The sequence below is a fragment of the Astyanax mexicanus genome, chromosome 17, assembly GCF_023375975.1.
Source record: "Astyanax mexicanus isolate ESR-SI-001 chromosome 17, AstMex3_surface, whole genome shotgun sequence".
Classification (NCBI taxonomy): domain Eukaryota; kingdom Metazoa; phylum Chordata; class Actinopteri; order Characiformes; family Acestrorhamphidae; genus Astyanax; species Astyanax mexicanus.
Window position 1 is genome coordinate 25,887,501 of NC_064424.1, and position 20,205 is coordinate 25,907,705.

Genomic DNA, 20,205 nt, shown 5'->3' on the forward strand with positions numbered 1-20,205 from the left:
GTTGGAACAGTAGAAGCTAAATTACACTTTTACAATGAGGTAGTTGTATCTCCAGCATTAACCCAGCACTGCAACATTCTGTAAATATGGTCAGATAAACACTCATGTACACACTGTCCTGTAGTGATGCTCTCAGGATGTTCAGTATATCTCACTGAGGGACTTCATGAGTAAAGGACCGACCGCTGTAAGTAATTTTACACAGCTTTTAAAGGGCTGTGACACACATGTTGCTGTGGGCTCTTTTGGGATAATTAGGACTAAAATGGGCTCTAAAATATATAGTTTGCATTTAAGCGTGTTTCCTGTACATAATATGTTATTGTATTATAAATTATACTTTGATGTAAATAAGAAGTACCAAGGTATTTACACACTGTTGTACAGTACCACAATAAAATTCCACATTAGTTAATCACTTTTCATGTTACAGTATCTTAGGCTCTCAAATATATGTGAAGGATAAATGTGGCACACAAACTTTGTGTCTTCGTTTTTGTGATATACAGCAAGCTACAGGACAGTTGTCAAATTGTGAAATGTATCTCATGTGTCCGCTCTTCCTCACACAGGTAGCTGTATCCAGTGGGGAGGTAGGCTTTTCCAGGGTTCGTGATGAAGTTCGCCGAACCTTTGGAAGGCCGGAAGTTGTCTTTTCTCCTGGAGAAGGCAGCTTCTAGGGAAGCCAGGCTGTGGACGGTTTACGTGCCAAAGAAACCATCCAACCAGGTGAGCTGACACACAAACACACCTTAGATAAGCACTGTCTAAATTTGCATAATGTTCAGCCAATGTAATATAAAATGTGTTTAAGAGGTGGTGTTTTACACCAGCGTAAGAAGTGAGGACAAATTTTCATTTTGGGCTTTGTTTATTAATAATTTCGGGACTATTGCTTTAATAACTTGCTAATGTAACAACTGTTATAGATGTGTAATAACTATATGTTTGATTAGTCCAATCTGACTAACACGACCAGGACTAGGAATAGTTTATCCTGAAATAGTTGGAGTTAAATGATTCATCACTGACACCAAATGCTGTCAGAAAAGATATGTATGGTGTTTTGGTATCTGACATGAGACTTTTGGTTTACAATGGAAAATGATAAGCTAACTAATGAACCCTGTACTTATCTCTGTAAAAATACACCACTATCTTCATTTACTTTTTAGAAATGTGTCAAACATCTTCATAAACAGAGCTACAGTTTATTAAACAGCTTGGATATACTGAAGTTGAAGTTACTACAGGAACTTCATTATCATTAACACAATGCCCTTATTTGCTCTTCTGCATTCAAACTGAACCGCAGTATGCAGTATGATACCACACTGATAGAAATGCAAACTTGTTTCTCTACCTTTCAGCTCTGTGTTTAAAATTACATGCATTTATCAAACCAAGAAAGATCTTGATGGGATTTAGAAGCAGGCTGAGAAACAAACGAATTTGGACATATTTTCACAGACACAAATTGGGGACATCCATTGTTTTTTAGCAACATTAATAACAGTTGTAAACTAAAGAATTACACATCAAATAACATGTCTTTGTTGATCACCTGAATCATTTTTTTTTTATTTGACAAACGAATCCTTCAGTTTTTTTTATTTTACAAATGAAAATCCACAAGATTCAGTTTGTAATATATAAAAAAGGATCTTAAATGATTACAGAATAGTTTGGATGAACTTCTATCTCTGTCTGCATGTTTCACACTGATGTTCTCACCCCTCAGGATACAGATATCTCCCCTGCCCAGCGTGACGAGGCTGTTCGATGGCTGGCCGATGTGCACCACCAGCTGAAGCTTTATCCAGAAACCCTCTGTTTGGCAATCTCCATGCTTGACCGCTTCCTCTCTGCCATTAAGGTACTGCCAGCTCACAGCACTTAGAACCGCTCCAAGTAGAATTTTCCATTAGCCATTAAGAAGCGGTGTGGTGTAATTCAGTATGGGTTATTTCTCGCTCACAGCTGATTTAAATGGGCTGAGGGATTCTGTGGAAGATACACTTTAATTTGTGCAGAAAAGTACAATAGAACTTACATTATTGGGATCTGAATAATAATTTTGACAATAATAATAATAATTTTGACATCAAAACAAACTATATGCTTATGTAAATAACATGTACAAGTAGTTCCTTACTTAACTCAACTTGTGTGAAATGGAATAAAGCTGTACTATCACTAGCATGTTAGCTTGCTGCTGATTTATTAGCTTGGGGCTAACATTTTAGCAAATAAAAAGCCAAAACGCCAAAAGTCACAAAATAGCAGTTTGTAAAACCATGAAGTGTTACTTTAGGGAATGGCTAAGGAAAGTCCACACTTGTATAAGTTGTGAGGTGTTCTCTTTAGAGTGAGGTTAAAAACTGGCCAGCATGCTCATGGCATGGCGTCGTGAATCAACGACAAGACTGGATAGTGGGTGCCAGATAGATGTTGTTGTATGTGTTAGGATTACATCATAAGAACCATGGAATGGAATGGAATGATTGTGACCGGCAGCATCTGGCTAGAATTGTCTGTGTCAACAGACAATTGACCATTCAGGAGATCCCACACACATGCAGGTCAATGCAGCATTCTTTAGCTTCCATGTGACATGAAAAAAAAGTCTTAGGACACAATACTAGTTCCTGTCAGATGGCAGTCAGCATGTCAGTGTATAAGGAGGCTTTCAGCCTGGACTGCAATGTCAATGTGGCACAATACAAGTCAAATCAGCACAGAGTGCATTTACATATGTTTACATCTATCAGTCTTCAGGATACAGTAACTAAAACAGCCTGCTTAGTTAGTGTATTTCTTCAAGTTCCCAAATACTTGCAAAATAGTGTTTGATTGTATTGCTATTTGGAAGCAATATATAGATTACCTAGAACAATAAATAATTCACATTTAGACTGATATGGGCATTCTTTGATCATATTTATTGAGTACTGCATACTCAATAAATATGTGATGCATGTGTAACAAAACATGCCTGATGTATCAGCATGGAGTTGTAAAGGTTCCTAATAGTGTTCTGTGATAATCCATCCCATATAGCCTTTATTATTCAGCAGTATATAGACAGCAGCAGTGTTTGGACAAGCTTTGTCCTGTTAAAATAGCACACCAGCGTGTGCAGTCAGAAAAGGCAGGGCCACTGGTTGCAGGACCTTTTATTAATGTAACGTTGTGCTGTAGACATGCCTAAAATTAAACGTTGTTACTAGGTCCGTCACAATAACAATTTCTATTGGTTGATATTTTGAAACAACTCATGCAATAGTGATACTGATATAATCAGGGCCACTGATTATAATTATAATATAATAGCATAATATTGAACTATTACAACTACCCTATAAACAATTAACTTTTATTTTAGAATTATTAGGCAGTTAATTTGTAAATAAGTAAAATTTTAATAAGATTGATTTTGAAAAGGCAACATACCAGCTCATTGAAATTAATGGACCCTCCTTACAGGGTAATATTGAACTCAGCAAAAATAATTGCGGTCATGTCTGTATATTGTACAATAAACCAATAATGTAACTATCACGTTATAATAATAATAATTAACTATCATGTTACGCATACACTTCACAGTACGTCTGTATTTGCATAGCTTAATAAATACTCCCCATATCAGTCTATACTTTTTAAATTATTGATTTATTCAATTATTTTAAAAAATCCACATGTATTTCTTAACTGTACATATATTTTAATATTTTATCCTTGTTTCCTTTCTCTTATTATATGTTTAGACAGCCATCAAAGCATTTCGCTGCCAGTTGTATCATATTACATTAATGTGTCTAATAAACTGATTTGATTGGATTCTTTAATAGAGGAGAGGCTGAGCAACTGTCACATATATAAAAAGATTTTTTTATGGCTGTGAATACAAATGCTCTGTCATACACTGTAGTGTAATAATGTGAAATACAGGCTTTTTAAGTTTGAGTAGACGTGCAGCTCCGTAGATTTCACCAGTATTACAGCAGTTTTTTTTTACCTGTGTCATCACCTCTTACAGCTGTAGAGCTGAATAACTTTAGGATGACTCAGTGACCCTCCCTCTAACTGCTGTGCTTTACACCCTGTTGACCTTGAGTTCAGTCTGAGCTTTGTTTAAGGGTTAGTGTTTAAGGTGAGAGGTGGCGAGACACTCGCTGAAGTTTAACTTGGTTTAACACCATAACCAGAAGTAAACATTAAAAGAAGGAAGTTCCACAGTTATGAAGACTAGTGGACTGTTGAAAGCAGGCTTCTTCTTCACTATGTGGACAAAAGTATTGGGACATCTGTTTGTTGTTTCTTATGAAATAAGAAAAAAAAAATGTTCTCATGTTTGTTAGCCTGAGTACACACCTAATTACATTTAAATGTGTGGAATCACTTTTCATATGAATGATCTGTATGCACACTAACAGGTAATACAGGTTATAGATTATAGTAAACATACCTTTAAAGCTAATGTTCCCAACAAGAACCTAATACACTATAATCGTACTGTAGGAACAACTATATAATAGTAATACTATAATTAAATGGTAATGTAACCTACTGCTATTTATTAAATCATGTGCTGTCTTTTTATAATTTGCAATTTATGGTCTATGTGTCAACTCAGTGAGAGAGTTGCTTTTGTAATGTATTTTTATTGGATATTATTGAATTATAACTGTATGCAGTCATTTAAAAATAGTACAAGTGCAATCATGTCATCCCCAGCTCTGTTGTTTGCTTTGAACAATGTTTTTGTTTCTTGCTTAATACTTGTCATTATACAAGTACAAGTCTAGAGTATTATTATTACTATTACTGTATACCTTTTGTGGGCACCACTTCTAGTTTCACTGAAAACACTTGATCCAAGATTTTAATCAGTTTATAAGTGTGTGTGTGTGTGTGTGTGTGTGTGTGTGGTGCTGAGTTTCAGGGTCTATTTTTAAGTAAACTTCAGACTTTCAGTTTTCCTTTTGACAGGTCAAATTCTTTCATTCTCTGCCAGTCTGACAGTCAAAGTCAGTCCTGAGATCATGTAATAATATTAGAAACTGACTGTTGAACACCTACAATTTTTTTTTAGAACCAAAGAACAAAAGGTCTTTAACCTTAACTAGCAGTCATTTTACCTCTCATTTAAGTTTATATCTTATGTGTTTGTGTTAAAGGAAAAACAATATATATATATATAAATATATATAAAATTGAGAATTTATCTATACTTAGCCTGTTGCTTTGTCCTATAATTGCTGTACACCAGTGCCAGCCTCTCCTGTTACACTATGAAGCTTGAGTGTATTATTGCTCAAATATAAACCATAGTGGGCTTTGTCCGATTTCCTTCACCACCAAAGTTTCTTCAGAACAGCATTTCACCTAGTGCTGGGTGGTTAATTGAGTCGCTGATTAAATACAGTTTTTAGTGTGAGGTACTGAAGATTGTACGTTTACATATGTCTCAGTAGATAGGCTTATGCTTCTGTTAAGAAACCTGTAAAGAACTCTCCAATGTGGCACTGATTATATATCACTTCAGAAATAGTGCAATAAAAAGCTCAGGAAAAAAATAAGAGACCACTTCAGTTTCTGGGTAAACTGATCATTGTTGTTTTATTCTATAAGCTACAGACAACATTTCTCCCAAATTCCAAATAAAACTATTGTCATTTAAAGCATTTGTTTGCAGAAAATGAGAAATGGCTGAAATAAAAAAATGCAGGGCTTTCAGACCTCAAATAATGCAAAGAAAACAAGTTATTATTTATAATGTTTTAAGAGTTCAGAAATCAATATTTGGTGAAATAATTATCAGTTTTATTCATTTTAAGTTTTTAATCATTTTAAGTGGTCTCTTATTAGCTGTATATCATAAAGATGTTATGTTTGCACCTTGTTTATTATAAAAGCTGCTTGTGAGGATTAAGAGATCTGCTTGCTATTCTTATTATTCTTCCTATTCTTTTATTTTACTCCCTTAAAAATAAATGTAAAATAATCAATAGTTTGCCTTTTTGATAGCTTAAAATAGTGGCTGCTGTTTGTTTCTATTCTTAAATCTACAATAAAACTGAATAAAACCTTTCATAATCTATTTATAAATAAAACTACTTAATTATCAACTAAAACTAATTATATTGTATTTAATAATCACTTATATATTTGAAGGATATCCAGATAATCTTTTTTACATTGCACATTAATTTTACTGTGACAGACCTTGTTTACATTTTAAGCGTAAGGTTATGCTGAAACCGAACTGCCACAGTGGAATTTCCCTTTATCACAGCTATGTTTCGTTACTATGTTTATGAGTGTGTGTAAAAGCTTTCACTTTTGGATCTGTTCAGGTTGAAGGTTGTTTATCAGTCTAGTCTGTCTTACCATCAGATGTATCTGATACCATCTTCCACGTCTTTTGTAATCCAGAAGAGACAGCTTTAAAGTGGTATTATTCACCACCGTCGTTTCTGTCGTCACAGTTCTGTGTTATTGACTCGTGACATCAGCAGTTTACAAATTCCAGAAGCTTTTTGCATGTGATTTGGGCACGCCCAGAGTTGCGTGTGATGGAATTTCTTTGTAATCCCTCATTTACGCATTTCGGAGAAGTAAATAAAGGAAGGAAGTGTGGAGTATGTGTAATTGAGAGAGATACAATGTTGGTTCTTTGTGGTGCTACACCACTTAGTTGATTACTGTATTTATAGTGTATTACAGCTCATTGCAGGGGTAGCTGATGTGATAAAATTTGATCATTATATTGTGGTAACCTGTTATTCCTGTGTATATCAGGGATATGTCAGAAGTTAACAGCACTGACTACACTTCATCACTTATACAGCTTAGTTAGAGCTGCATTATTGGATTTAACACAGTAACAAGTTAAGTTTATTATCTACTTCTGCTTCTTACCTCTTTTACCATGTCCCTGTAGGAAATAATAGGCTGCTTATGTGACAGTGACGCAAATAAACAAATACATTTGACATATATTACAATACATTGCGGACTGTGCTCAAGTGACATAATGAGGCTGGAGGCAGAGGGCAGCCAAACCAAGTATTATAAAAAACCTTTGTGGAGCTAAAACTAATTTATGATCTTAATTTATTATGTTTTACACTGTTATTGGGATCTCCAACAGTATTATCACATATTTTCTGTCCATATCGGGCACCCCTAATACACAAAAACAGCAACCTCCTATGATTCCTAAGCAACTGTCTTGGAACCACCCAAAAAGCAACTACTCAGCAATTTCATCTCAACCACCAAGTTAAACTCATGTCATCTATCTGAAAAAATCACTCGACAACACCATCGCAAGCCTTATAGCAACCACCAGTGGTTTCTTACACTTGTTTAGCAACTACTTAGCAATTTCCTAGCAATCATCTAGCACTATTTGAATTTTCACATCTGCACATTGCTCATTTGAATGAACTATTATGGCCAAAATACTCCCATATGAATGCATTAAAACTTGCCTATTTGTTGTGAAATGTGAAATTTTGAGCCGATTTACATTTTTCATAAATGAATGTACCTATAGACATGAAGATGGAATGTTCAGAAACGGCAGCTGAGAACTAATGTGCCGCCCTTTCTTCCATTGCTCATTGTCTGTGTATAGATGAGCTTTTGGATAAACCAGTTTAAGTAAAAGTTTTGGCACATCGCATTTTAGCCAAGAGATTTTGAACAACATCAATAGAACATCAGTGGAAACCATGTGGTATACCATCGTGACCACATAGCAACACCCTATGCAACCCAAATACCTGAAATGTTCTAGCAACCAGTGAGAACTACATTAGCTAAACAACCATCCTGAGTTTTCATCAGGAACTTTTGTAGTTATTACGTAAGTAAGTCTCTCTTTTTCTCTCTTTCTTTCCCTCTCTCCCTCTCTCTCTCTCTCTCTCTCTCTCTCTATCTCTCAGGCTCGTCCAAAGTATCTACGCTGCATCGCCATCACCTGTTTCTTCTTGGCGGCTAAGACCAGCGAGGAGGACGAGGTGAGTCAATCAGAGCTGATCCAGCATCAGTGGGCTCTCTCCCGCCTCATCAGCTGTTGTTTTAGCTCATTAGTCGGTTTTTATTCACCCAGTTTATCAGATTCGGAAAGTCAGCTTAAAATCAGAACGGCTCCCACGGGGTCCAGGGGGCAGCGGGTTTGTTTCGTTTTTAGCCGGAGGGTCTGAAAGGATTGTGAGAGTAGTCTGTGATCATCACGTGAGCAGTCACTGGAAGAACCACTAATCTGCAGCTGAGCTGAGGAATGGGCTGGACTTTAGGACTAGAGGAGAAAATTTAACATGAAAGGCTTTGCTTTGTTCGTGGGGGTGCATATTTATGTTCATAACCATTGTGTTTTTAATCTGTTACTAAGTCGTGTTGGCTGTGTGTATTTTATATCTCTGCTTCTGTCTCTCTCTGCTCTGCTACACTGTTATATTTTCTGTTTTCTGTTTTTTCCCTCTTCTTTCTCCCTTTACACACACTCTCTCTCTCCCTTCCTCTTATTAACTCTGTCTTTCTGTCTATCTCTCTCTTAATGTAGCGTATCCCAGCACTGAGAGAGCTGATTGGCTGCAGCAAATGCGGCTGCACTCCCTCTGAGATACTGAGGATGGAGAGGATCATTCTGGATAAACTAAACTGGGACCTGCACACGGCCACGCCACTCGACTTCCTGCACATTGTGAGTTCTGCGCTCATCCTCTGTTTTACTGTTTGAGAAGCTAGGTTTAATACCCCTTGTAAATATTAGAAACACAAACACTTGAGATAAAATGAGGAGCTTCCCAGATATACACAATAAACAGATACAAGAGTTCACCAGTTTGATCAAATGATCAGTATTGGGTGGGAAAGATTCGAATCACTGATCTATCAAATATGTAACGTTACGTTTTCCATACGTCCATGCTGTAAACAGTACACATTCGTGGGAAGCGGAGAGTGGGTGCACAGAACTACAGTGGACTAGTACACAGAATACAGAAGACTAGTGCTAGTCTAAAGCTCTATGGCGCATATTCAGTGTAAACGAGTAGGATGAGGCTTCAATGAGTGGCGTACCCTTCAGGTTTTGTTAACGTCGGTGTGAAAAATATCCGGGTTACAGACTGAGGTTGAACTTCTGTTTTATTTCACACTGAACAGCTCTGTATAGTACAATTAGCCACAGCACTGCTAACACACTTCTCTCCCTTCATGTCTGAAGAGTGCGTGTGTGTGTGTCCCTTTAACTAGTTTCCCCTGCTAAGTCAGTACATAGGAATACATATCAGAGTTGTAATTTTAAGCTACTTATGCATTATTTTAACAGATTCACAAGGAATATGCATCACCTCACATTTTAAACTATACATAGTTTAAACATTGTTTAAACTTAGTTAAAAAATTTGTTTAATATACATTTTTAAAATTAGTTAAGTTGCCCTTTTTGTTGCCTTAGTGTACTCAGAGAATTGTGAAAATGATTTTCTGATAATTTTATCAATATTTTTTCTTACTTTATTTAGGAAAAAGTAAAAAATTATGTCTGTTTAGTACTTGTTTTTGTGCTAAAAAATAGTAAGTTTTGTTACTATTTTAATAATAATTGAAAAGTTATTTTTAAAACTTTTTTTACTGCATTGCCAAAGTATTAGATTGAGTATCGGTATCAAATGACTCGATGGCAAAAAAATGTGAACAGAGCATCCCAAGACAGGATACAACTGAAGTGCAAGGCACTGTACCCCAGACTGCTCCAAAGCTGCCCACCACTCTGGACATGTGCGCTAACTGTACCCTGAGGCGTGTTTACTGTAAGTATAATAGGTGGGGCAGAGGTTAAATTCTTGTGTGTGCAGTACAAATGGTGATAAAGAGGATTTTCATAATCTTCATTAAGATTAAATAAGCACACTTGTAGCAATTGATCAGGCAGTGGGAACACATACAGCAAGTGTTGGGAAGCCACTTCAGCACCTACTGTGCAATTGGCAATATTGGGTTCCTTATCATGGGGCACCTTAACCAATAACTTTCCGGTACAAGCCGCCTTCCTTTTCTAACCTGTAGGCTGTGACCATTCTTTTGTAAAGCTCCAGTAATGTTGCATCAGGATGCAGTGAAGCTTCTTGCAACATTTTGGCCTTTACGTTCTTAGCAGAACAAGCTGGTACTGTAGGTGGGGACATGGATATGACTGACAGTGATGACCCACTGGATAGAGCACTGGATTATTGATTATTGATCACAAGGTTTGAGGGTTTGATATCCAAGTCTACTATTCTGCCACTGTTGGGTCCTTCAACAAGGCCCTTAAACTTTCTGCTCCTAAGGTGCTAGAGCATGGGTCACCCTCTGTGCTTAACCTAGGTTTCTAAGTTGGCATATTCCGCCAAACCGGTGCCATTTCTGTCCCCAGGAAATGACGTATAAATGTGCACACACAATAACTTTAAAATACTTTTTATTATTAAGCATAGTGTCTTGTACATTGACCTAATTGCAAACGTAAAATTTGTATTTAAAAACATTAAAATTAACTACTAGAGCGTTAGGAGAAAAGCATTTGTTACCTGTCCCCACTCTCTAACTGTAAACTTTAAAATGAAATATAATTATTAAAATCCTAGAGAGATTTTTTTTTTGCATTGTTGAGTGACTAAAAATCCCATCTTTGCTTTAAAAATATATATTTTTCAAAATAAATTCATTATATTTAAGTTAAAATACACATTTAAGTTGTCCCCCCGAGTTTTCAATCACTAGAATGTGCTCAGTGTTTAGGTATTTTTCATGTGCTTGCTACTTCTATGCTAAAAACTCAGTCATGTGACTTTCATTCCTGTTACTAATAACATAAAGAGTACCAGGACTGAGTGCTAGTAAGAAGACTGAGTGCCAGTAACAGCGCTAAGTGTCAGTAACAGGAATGAGAGCCAGTAACAGGAGTGAGTATTGTCCCCTAGTTTATTGATTTATTAATGTGAATATTAGTTAATGTAAAACAATTTTTATATTTCTTTTCTGTTCTGTTTGGTTTATCATTTATCCATTTTTTTTTCATGATAATAAATTTCATACATTTTAGGTTTGGGTCTTCTTAAAAAGGTACAAATAGCTTTACATATTTTAGAAAAATAAAATGTGCATGCATATATTGTGATTTTTTTTCTTCATAAATACCAATTATTTGAAACTTTCAACCATTTCTTAAAAGTAAACACTTTCTTGAGAGAAAATCAGATTAAGTAGTGGATAAAGTAGTGGATATAAACCATGTAAAAAAATAAATAAAATGCCAGAGATCGAGCAGTACATGTTTTGAATAGTTAAATATGTGTTATTAGATTCACAGTTTTTTAAAAAGATTAAAAAAAAATAGTTACAACAAGCAAATGGCACCCGTTCAAATGAAGTTGTTTTGTACAAGTGTATCAGTAAAGTGACGATACATATTTGCTACATATTTGACTGTGTTAATTCACAGTGTTCATTTCTAGTCTGAAGGAGTGTTTCAGTTTCTGAAGCAGCAGTGGAATTTATGAAAGAGCTCGAGCAGCTGCCTCATGCTTGTCATGCCAGAGAGCTCGTCACACGAGTAGAAGCGTCTAGAGAAGAATGGTGTCAAAACAGCGATTGCTTCAGGGTGGAGGAACTGTGTTCAGTGTTTGTTTATTTTTTAGTTCCTCGAGTTCCCGCTGGGGACGTGTCCAGACTAGAACTGAGCTGCTGTCTGCAGGTCTAAGAGAGTTTGTTTGTTTGTGTTAGGGAGCGTCCTGGTGGCTAAAGATCGTACTGCAGATCTGTGTTGATTTAACACAGTGTTTCTCAGTCGTGGTGCAGACGCCACCTTGCTCTGCACATTTTTGAGGGTTTTTCCTGCTCTAACACAGCACTGCAATTCTAAAATAGCTTCTTAATGGGCTGAATTAGGTGTAATTAGATGTTTTTGGGAGCAGGAATAGCACTAAGGCTATTTTCAGGATATTTGATGACTATTTTCAGGCAAAGTTTCTGGTGGGACACATAGAATAGTATGCAATAATATAATATGTTTTGACACAATCAAGAAACAATGACTAGTAATAATTATGACATTCTTAAGAGTATATTTTGTTTTTGTTTAGCTATTTACTATATGCATGTATTAAATATTCTGCACTGTAGTTTGTAGCAAATTCAGGGTCTTGGAAAGTTACTGTTTATTGACTTATATTTATACTAAATAAAACTTGAACATTTTATTTTTTTGCAGCAGTAGATTCTAGAAATTAATATAAAATAAATCAATGATGTGTCTCATCAAAATATTATAGCAAAAATATTCTGAAGTATTGCAATATTATTTTAGAGCTATATTGCCCAACCCTAGTCCACACTGTTTTTTGCGAGTGAGCAGATTGTGTTCAGATTGACAGACAAATAATTATTACCTATAGATGGTACCTTCAACTATAGATACATATTTCACTTACTACAATAAGGCATGTGTAAACTATACATTTATAATTATTAAAAATAACTATAAATTAAAATATATTCACTATGAACTATAGATTGTCAACTATAGATAAAAATATTTCAATAAAAAGGGTGCAGGAATATATACAAGATATAAGATGTAACCTGGCAGTACAGTAATGAATAAAACAATGGCAGATGATGGCAATACTAAATAAAAATGTGCATATACAACTTCAGTTTCTGCTATTATACAACTTCATTTTTCTTGCTATTTATAGGTATATGTATGAGTAAAATTAACATTGTTTTATTCTATAAACCAAGGACAACATTTCTCCCAAATTCCAAATAAAAATATTGTCTTTTAGAGCATTTATTAGTAGAAAATGAGAAATGGCTGAAATAACAAAAAATAATGCAAAGAAAACAAGTTTTAAGAGTTCAGAAATCAATATTTGGTGGAATAACCCTAATTTGTAATGACCGCTTTCATGCATCTTGGCATGTTCTCCTCCACCAGTCTTACACACTGCTTTTGGATAAGTTTATTCCACTCCTGGGGCAAAATTTCAAGCAGTTCAGCTTGGTTTGATGGCTTGTATTCATCCATCTTCCTCTTGATTTTTAAGTGGTCTCTTATTTTTTCCAGAGCTGTATATGTATTTACTAAAGTGGCTAATGTCCAGGACTACAAATGTTAATAGTGCAGATAAAATAAACCTGATTATTTATGATTTAACATATTAGATTAATGTAATTTGAGCAATAGTGTCCAGACTGATCGCATTTCAAATCATCTCAAAATGTAATTTGGATTTGGTTTGGAAAAATTGTCTTCTATGTGGTTTCTGGCTGTCCCAATTATCAAAAGTCAATTAGGATACAATCTGGAAGAATCTGTCCATCTGTTCCTGTTTTCCAAATTTTAATATAATGTGAATCTAGCGGTTCTTTGTTTTCTACTCAATATATCTTCATGAATGGAACGATTTTTTTTCCTTTAACTTCAACTGAAAGTTAAGAAAGTTTCTTTTTCCTCTACCTATGAAGGTAGAGATACATGATTTACCGATAAGCTAACAATTGTATGTTATAAAGTTACTCCATTTAGGCCAGACAGACCAGTTTCATTGTTATCCTCATTCTCTGTGTTCCAGTTCCACGCGATGGTGTTCAGCTGTAAGGCAGTGCAATCAGGCAGTGTGTTGTCCGGTCTAAACCGGTCACAGCACCTGGCCCTGCTCACCCAGGAGTTACTGCACTGCCTTTCCCACAATGCACTGCTGTCAGTGCGTGGCTCCATGCTGGCCCTTGCCCTCGTCACGCTGCAGCTGGAGAAGCTCTGTCCTGATTGGCTCGCTCTCACTGTTGACCTGCTGCGGAAATCTCAGGTAAAACGCACACACCCTCTGTCCTTTGACCCCAGAGCTCACACACACCCATCTTAATGACTGAATGACTCGTGTACAGTTATGTGTATAAATTTTGGCACGCTAAAAGGTTGTGTTTAATAATTCCTGTTTATTGAATTTAATATTTTAAGAAAAACCCATGAATTCCTTTGCTCTTTTGAACCTTAAGAATTTCATTTTGGTGTAATCTTGATCATTAAAAAGTGGATCACCAAGAGCAGAATCATAGAGCTCTCTGAGCCCTTCAGAAAGGAGGTTGTAGATGCGAACAACTGCCAACTGTGTTTTTCTGGAGTGAGTGTGCTCTATCCACAACTTCCCACAAGTGGTGGTAGCAAGTTTGGTGGTGAATATCATACCCTTGAAGAAGAAAAAACAAATGAGCAGGTGTCCCAATACTCTTTAAAAGTGTATATTATTATTATTCATAATTGTAAGTGACATTTAAACATTACATTTTTTCACACTACAGACATAATATGTAATGTTTGCACACTAATATATGTTTATGCACGATGTTGTCTGAATTTTGAACTGTAAATACAGTTGTTATGTATGTTATAGTGGCAGCTTCCCAGACAGGGCTTAGGCATAGTCTTGGTCTTAATCCCTGTTTGGATAAACTGTCCCATAGAGTGTATAATAAAGCACATGTAGAGCAGTATGAGCAGTATCCAAGCGCGCTGGCTGCCTGGCAATGCTGCATCAGCATCAGTTTGAAAAGAAGCGAAGGCTGACTTCACATGTATCGGAGGAAGCATGTGTTAGTCTTCACCCTCCTGGTGCGTTGGGGCATTACTAGTGATAGGGGAGTCCTAGTGAGTGGGTTGAGTAATTGGCTGTGAAAATTGGGGAGAAAATGGAAAAAACTTAGAAGTAAAAAAAAACATTAAAAAGAGGCGGTTGCTGACTTCACATGTATCGGAGAAAGCATGTTCTAATCTTCACCCTCCTGGTGTTGGGGCATCACTAGTGATGGGGGCAGTCCTAATGAGTTGGTTGGGTTATTGGCTGTGTACATTGGGAGAAAATGGGAGAACAAATTTAAATATAATCATAATAAAAAAGAGGCAGATGGTGCAGCCATAAATGTTTATTGTCCATTCCTTAATTCCTCTATGATGGGAAGCTGAAATTAGATTGTATTTTATTTTATTTTCCTTTCCACCTTAAATAATACAGCATCTGCTGTCTGTGCTAAAGTGGAAGAGGAACTTTTGTTAGCTAGCTGCCGAGACATAATACTAGCATTTTTTGTTATGAAGAACATAGCTGTAAACATTTAAACTATTGTGATATATTTATCTTTATTTTTATCAAGGAATACAATTATGAAAAAAATTGCCAGTGATTCCCTATAGCTCTCCGTTTGGAGTGTACCTTTGAAAAATCTTCATTTATACCCAACACTTCCCCCTATGTGTCGGTGGGTAAAAAGGGATTGGGCCCAACACTAGGCTTTATCCCTGTGAGTAAAATTGCCCCTAGGAGTCCAATTCAGTGCTTTTATTCTTGGTCTCTGCTGAGATAAAAACTGCTGAGAGTGTGGGATCAGGGTTTGAAGGGTCAACCATTATTTCCCCACCCTCTTCCTCAGCCTATAGGGGTAAATATCTTTCAGGTTGGAGAATCAGAGAATGCATTTTATTTTTTTTCTTTACATAACACCAATCATTGCAAAGTTATAGAGTAGATGACTTAAAGTGGCTTAAAGTATGGGTTCTTGGTAAAACTACATAAATAAATTACTAAAGAATATATTTAATGTTTAAAAGTATTTACTAAAGTACAGGATTTATTTCCTGCTCACACCTTCCTGCTCTGTGACGACCCTCAGGGGTAATTTCTATTCTGTTTAAAGCCCCCAGTGCAAAACCCACTTGGGGGCTGGGGGTATATGACACAGCATGGTGTGTTAAGCCTCTGCACTCCTGAGCAAACACAAAGGTTACATGCCATACAGTAGGATATAGCAGCTGATACTAAACCAGACCCCCCCTTTGGTTCCTTGTACAGTTTAGACTGGTGCTTTAATGTTTAAAAATGGAGTGACAAAAAGCTATTTTTAGCCTATTTTGTGTAAACAATGGGTGCAACCTAAAATAGAATTCATTAGAAGGGCTGTCCACAAATTTTGGGACATATAGTGTGCTCTGTTTGTGTGGGTTTATGTACCAAAACATTTGTCTATCTTTCAACCTCTGTTTAATTTTTTTATTCTGTAGAATTAATATAAAAGTGCTGCTCTTTTTTTGTTGGCATGCTAAAAAACAGGTAATGGAACATTGACCATTTTTAAACAATAGCTTCTATAGGATGGCGTATCAGAAGTCATGAGAGTTCAAAATTAAATCTGATTGTAAAGTTTTCCTTGTGGAGAATGCCCACATATGTGTGCGTTGTAAGGTGTTATCTTGTAAGTGAGGCTATTGTGTTCATGGAAAGTCCACAGTCCACATGAATGATCAGAGTTTGAGTGAGGCATTGTGTGTGCAGTGCATTTAACATTTTGTCACATTCATCCTGGAAATCCATCCTAGAACGTATTGGCACTCACAGTGGACAGTGCCGTGAGAGGTAATGATAAGGAGTGGCGGTGTTTTGCTTAAAAAAATTCTCCATGAAACAGAAAAGAAACTGTCCACATCCACATTCAATGCAGGAGACCCACACATGAATATTCCTCAAGGCCGTGCATTGTTTTTTTTGTTTTTTGTTTTTTGTGGAACATGGCAAAAGTCATGGGACATGACATTTGTTATATTTTAAATGTTAATGCTTGCTTAGTACACCCACACATTAAATAATAATCTTTCTCTCTCTCTGTCTCTCTCTCTCTCTCTCTCTCTTTCTCTCCAGATCGACAGCTTGCAGCTGATTGGCTGCAGAGAGCTGGTTGCACGCTGCCTGTCCACACACTCGGCCTCCCTGCCTCCCAACACTGTATACATCTGCCACCCTCTGCGCCCCCCTCCCTCTGAGCCTTGGGGCAGCCGGGGTTTGCCCCCCTGGCACCTCCCGGTTGCCCTGACGCCACCACCTCCGCTACCTGGCAGCTCTCACAGGGACCAGAGCCTGCCCTGTGACCCCAGTCTGACCTCTGACGATGCCGCAGCCCGGTCCTTTGCTTCATTGCCGCTCCGGAGGAAGCCTTCGGCCAAGCGCAAAGTGGAGCAGATGGACGTGGACGAGTACTTCGATGGCATCAAGCGGCTCTACAATGAGGACAGCCCCCAGGAGGGAGGATCCTCGCCCTGTCCGGCCCTCCAGCCGGTCACAGCGTCGTAACACCACATGCAGAGGCCTGCAGGGGCGACAAGGCTAAAACCGCAGTCGTGTGTGGTGCTTTCCTCCTACCTTCAGAGAACAACAGAGCCCTAACTTACATATATATCTAGAGCCTGTATACTTTATATGCTGCAGTTCATAATTCATAACCACCTTAAGCCTGATTACTTTAAATACTAAAAAAAGTTATTTAAAAGCAAAAAAAATCAAAATAAAGGAAAAATCTCCACAAAAAAAGTAGGAATACTCCCTCCGTCCCCCGTCCCACTTGTGGTCACATTTCTGCCTTTATATATCAGTGTTAAAGTTTGTCTGGCAGATATATCTGTTTGCAAAACTAATAATCAAATTTTATTCTTATTCTAATTTTTTTCTCCCCCTTTTTGTCTCTAACAAAGCGCACAGCACTCCTGAATGTAACGACTTTGCTACCTGTGAAAAAATACACCAGGGTTTAAAGATAAATATTAGAATTAATGGAGATTAATTTTTTGTTTTGTCAGATGTAATATAACTTAATTTATGACTGATTTGTCTTCCCTCTTTTTTTCCACTTCTCGCTCTTCCTCTTTTAAATTGTTTGATCTTTTTCACTTCATGGCTTCTTCATTGTTTATGGAAGTGTGTGTGTGTTTGTGTGTGTGTGTGTGTGTGTGCGTGTTTTTATGTGTGTATGTATGGCTGTTTGAAGGGTGATATTCTCCCTATCACTTCTCCTAAGAGCATTAATGTGGCATTAGTGTGATTCACACCATTCCATCACGCACTCAGAGGGAGAGCGGTTTAGTGTTTGTTCAGAAAGAGATTGTATGTGTAGGATCTTTTCAACAAAAAAAACGTAAGAAAAAAAAAACACAAAATCTGTTGAAATGCAAGAAAAAAAAATATCTTTAGAGCATCACTGTTTCCCTGCTGCTGATGACCTGCCTGCTCATTTACCTGGCTCTGTTGTTCTCTGGCAGGCTGAGAGCTGACCACACTGCTGAAACATCAACACAAAGATTCAAATAAAGTCAAACCGTCTACTGAACCACACTGCCTAGTGTGTTTTATAAATGTGTGTGTGTGTGCATGTACATAAATGAATGCATTCATATGGGTATAGATGTATCACACAAACTGACATGCCTCATCAAAGAAGACAGAAACTAGAATTGTGTCACAAGACTTATGGTATGGTAAATATGACAGCAGGTTGTGAATTATGAGAATGTGAGTGATTGTTGGACACTATTGTGAAAGTCCAGAATTATCAGCCGTATTTAAATTTATTTGCAGACACAATTAAATTAAAGTTTATTTAGTAAAATTTTAGAAGTAACTGAATTTAAATCATTATAAAGTTTACCCACTAAACTATGTACGTAATATAGTTAATGGTCAATTATTACATTACTTTTAAATAATTGAAAATGTGCTATTAGAGGTAAAATATTGAAAAAAATGTGATTACGTGAATCATGTGATGCTGGTCACATGATATTGGGACAAAGCGTTTTAAGTGGCAGGAAGAAGTTCTGTAAGTAACATAGTTGATGGGACTTTTGCCAACATAAATAAGACGTTTAAGTTCTTTAAATAAGAACATTTATGTTAATATTTTATTATTTACAATTTTTTATTAATCATTGGCTGTTTATTTACATGTTGAAGACACTAGGAAACTGACATGGCGTAAACATCATTTTAATAAAATCATAATAAATTTCAAGCTAAATGAAGTACAGAATGCTAATCATTTGTTTGTAATATAATAAACATTCAGGTAAATGTATCAGCCAGCAGACTGATATGTACTCACTATCTGGGGCATTTTAAAAAGTGGATTCACAGTGATGTAAAATAATTACTATTGTTCGTTTAGTCTAAAAATATATATTTTTTACAACCAGTGTTTACAGTCCAAAAAGAACAACATTGTCCCATTATTGTTACCGGTAACTGCTCAGTGCTGTTTTTGGATCATCTGAGGATCTAAAGGTTCATTACAACAGACGTCTGGTTTCATTCACTGAGCTTGTAGTTTTTCTGAAATGGAGTCTGAGGCAAAGCTTCTGTGTGAGGCACTGAATTATTGAGACATTTTGAGTTCCCCTTTAAAGTTAAAAACTTTTCCCCTGTTTAAAATCGTCACCGCAGTTAGTTACTCTTAAGGTGGAATGCTAGTGATGAAATGTTTCTCTCTCACTCTCTCTCTCTCTCTCTCTCTCTCTCTCACTCTCTCTATTTCTCTCCGTAACAGTTGACAGAACTGTTGCCAACATAAATAAGACATTTAATTTTTTAAATAAGAAAATTTATGTTCTTTTTATTTTACAATTTTGAGATGAATAAAAACTGCTGAACAGTTGATGGTATTATTGGCTGTTTATTTATTAGTTTGAAACCAAGACACCCTCAACTGGGAAATAAATATGGAAAGCAAACAGACCGATATGTTCTTGCTATTTGGGGCATTTAAAAAAAAGGTAATATTCACAGTAATGAAAAATATTACTTTTGTTAATTTAATAATAATAAAATATATATGTTTTTATGTGACCTAACCAAACAATGATTATAGTCTGGCACTTGCTATTATGGTTCATTGTTAACTGTTCAGTACTGTTTTAGATATTACACCAATTTATGGAATTAAAATAGTCCTAAAAACAGTATATATATATAGTTTGAATTAATGTTAATGTATTTATAAAACATATTTCAGAAAAAAATCTATTCCTGGTGGAGGGACATATGCAGGGCATGGAGCACAAAATATGGAAGACTAGTTCACTAGTGGGTTTGAATAGTAAATAAAATAGCAATAAACGATGTGATACAAATTCCAGTGTACAAAATGTTGCACTGAACTGCTAAATGAACTAAATGTTTCTTTGACTTTACCAATCGAAAACCTCTGGAAAATAAATAAAAAGTAAGACGAACGATCACAATCCATCAAACCAAGCGGAACTGCTTGATTTTTTGCCCCAGGAGTGGCTTAAAGTTAGCCAAAAGCAGTGTGTAAGACTGGTGGAAA

At 36.3% G+C, this 20,205-nt stretch overlaps 1 protein-coding gene across 1 annotated transcript in view; it reads left to right on the forward strand.

The window, feature by feature from the left end:
• The window catches only part of ccni (cyclin I), a 19,489-nt gene extending 1,276 nt beyond the window's left edge, over nt 1-18,213 (forward strand). The window contains exons 2-7 of the mRNA XM_007233969.4: nt 573-729; nt 1,742-1,876; nt 7,959-8,033; nt 8,579-8,719; nt 13,641-13,874; nt 16,755-18,213. Of these exons, the coding sequence (XP_007234031.1) occupies nt 616-729; nt 1,742-1,876; nt 7,959-8,033; nt 8,579-8,719; nt 13,641-13,874; nt 16,755-17,183 (1,128 nt within the window). The 5' untranslated portion in view covers nt 573-615 and the 3' untranslated portion in view covers nt 17,184-18,213. The remainder of the gene's footprint in view (nt 1-572; nt 730-1,741; nt 1,877-7,958; nt 8,034-8,578; nt 8,720-13,640; nt 13,875-16,754) is intronic.
• The last annotated feature ends 1,992 nt before the right edge of the window (nt 18,214-20,205 follow it).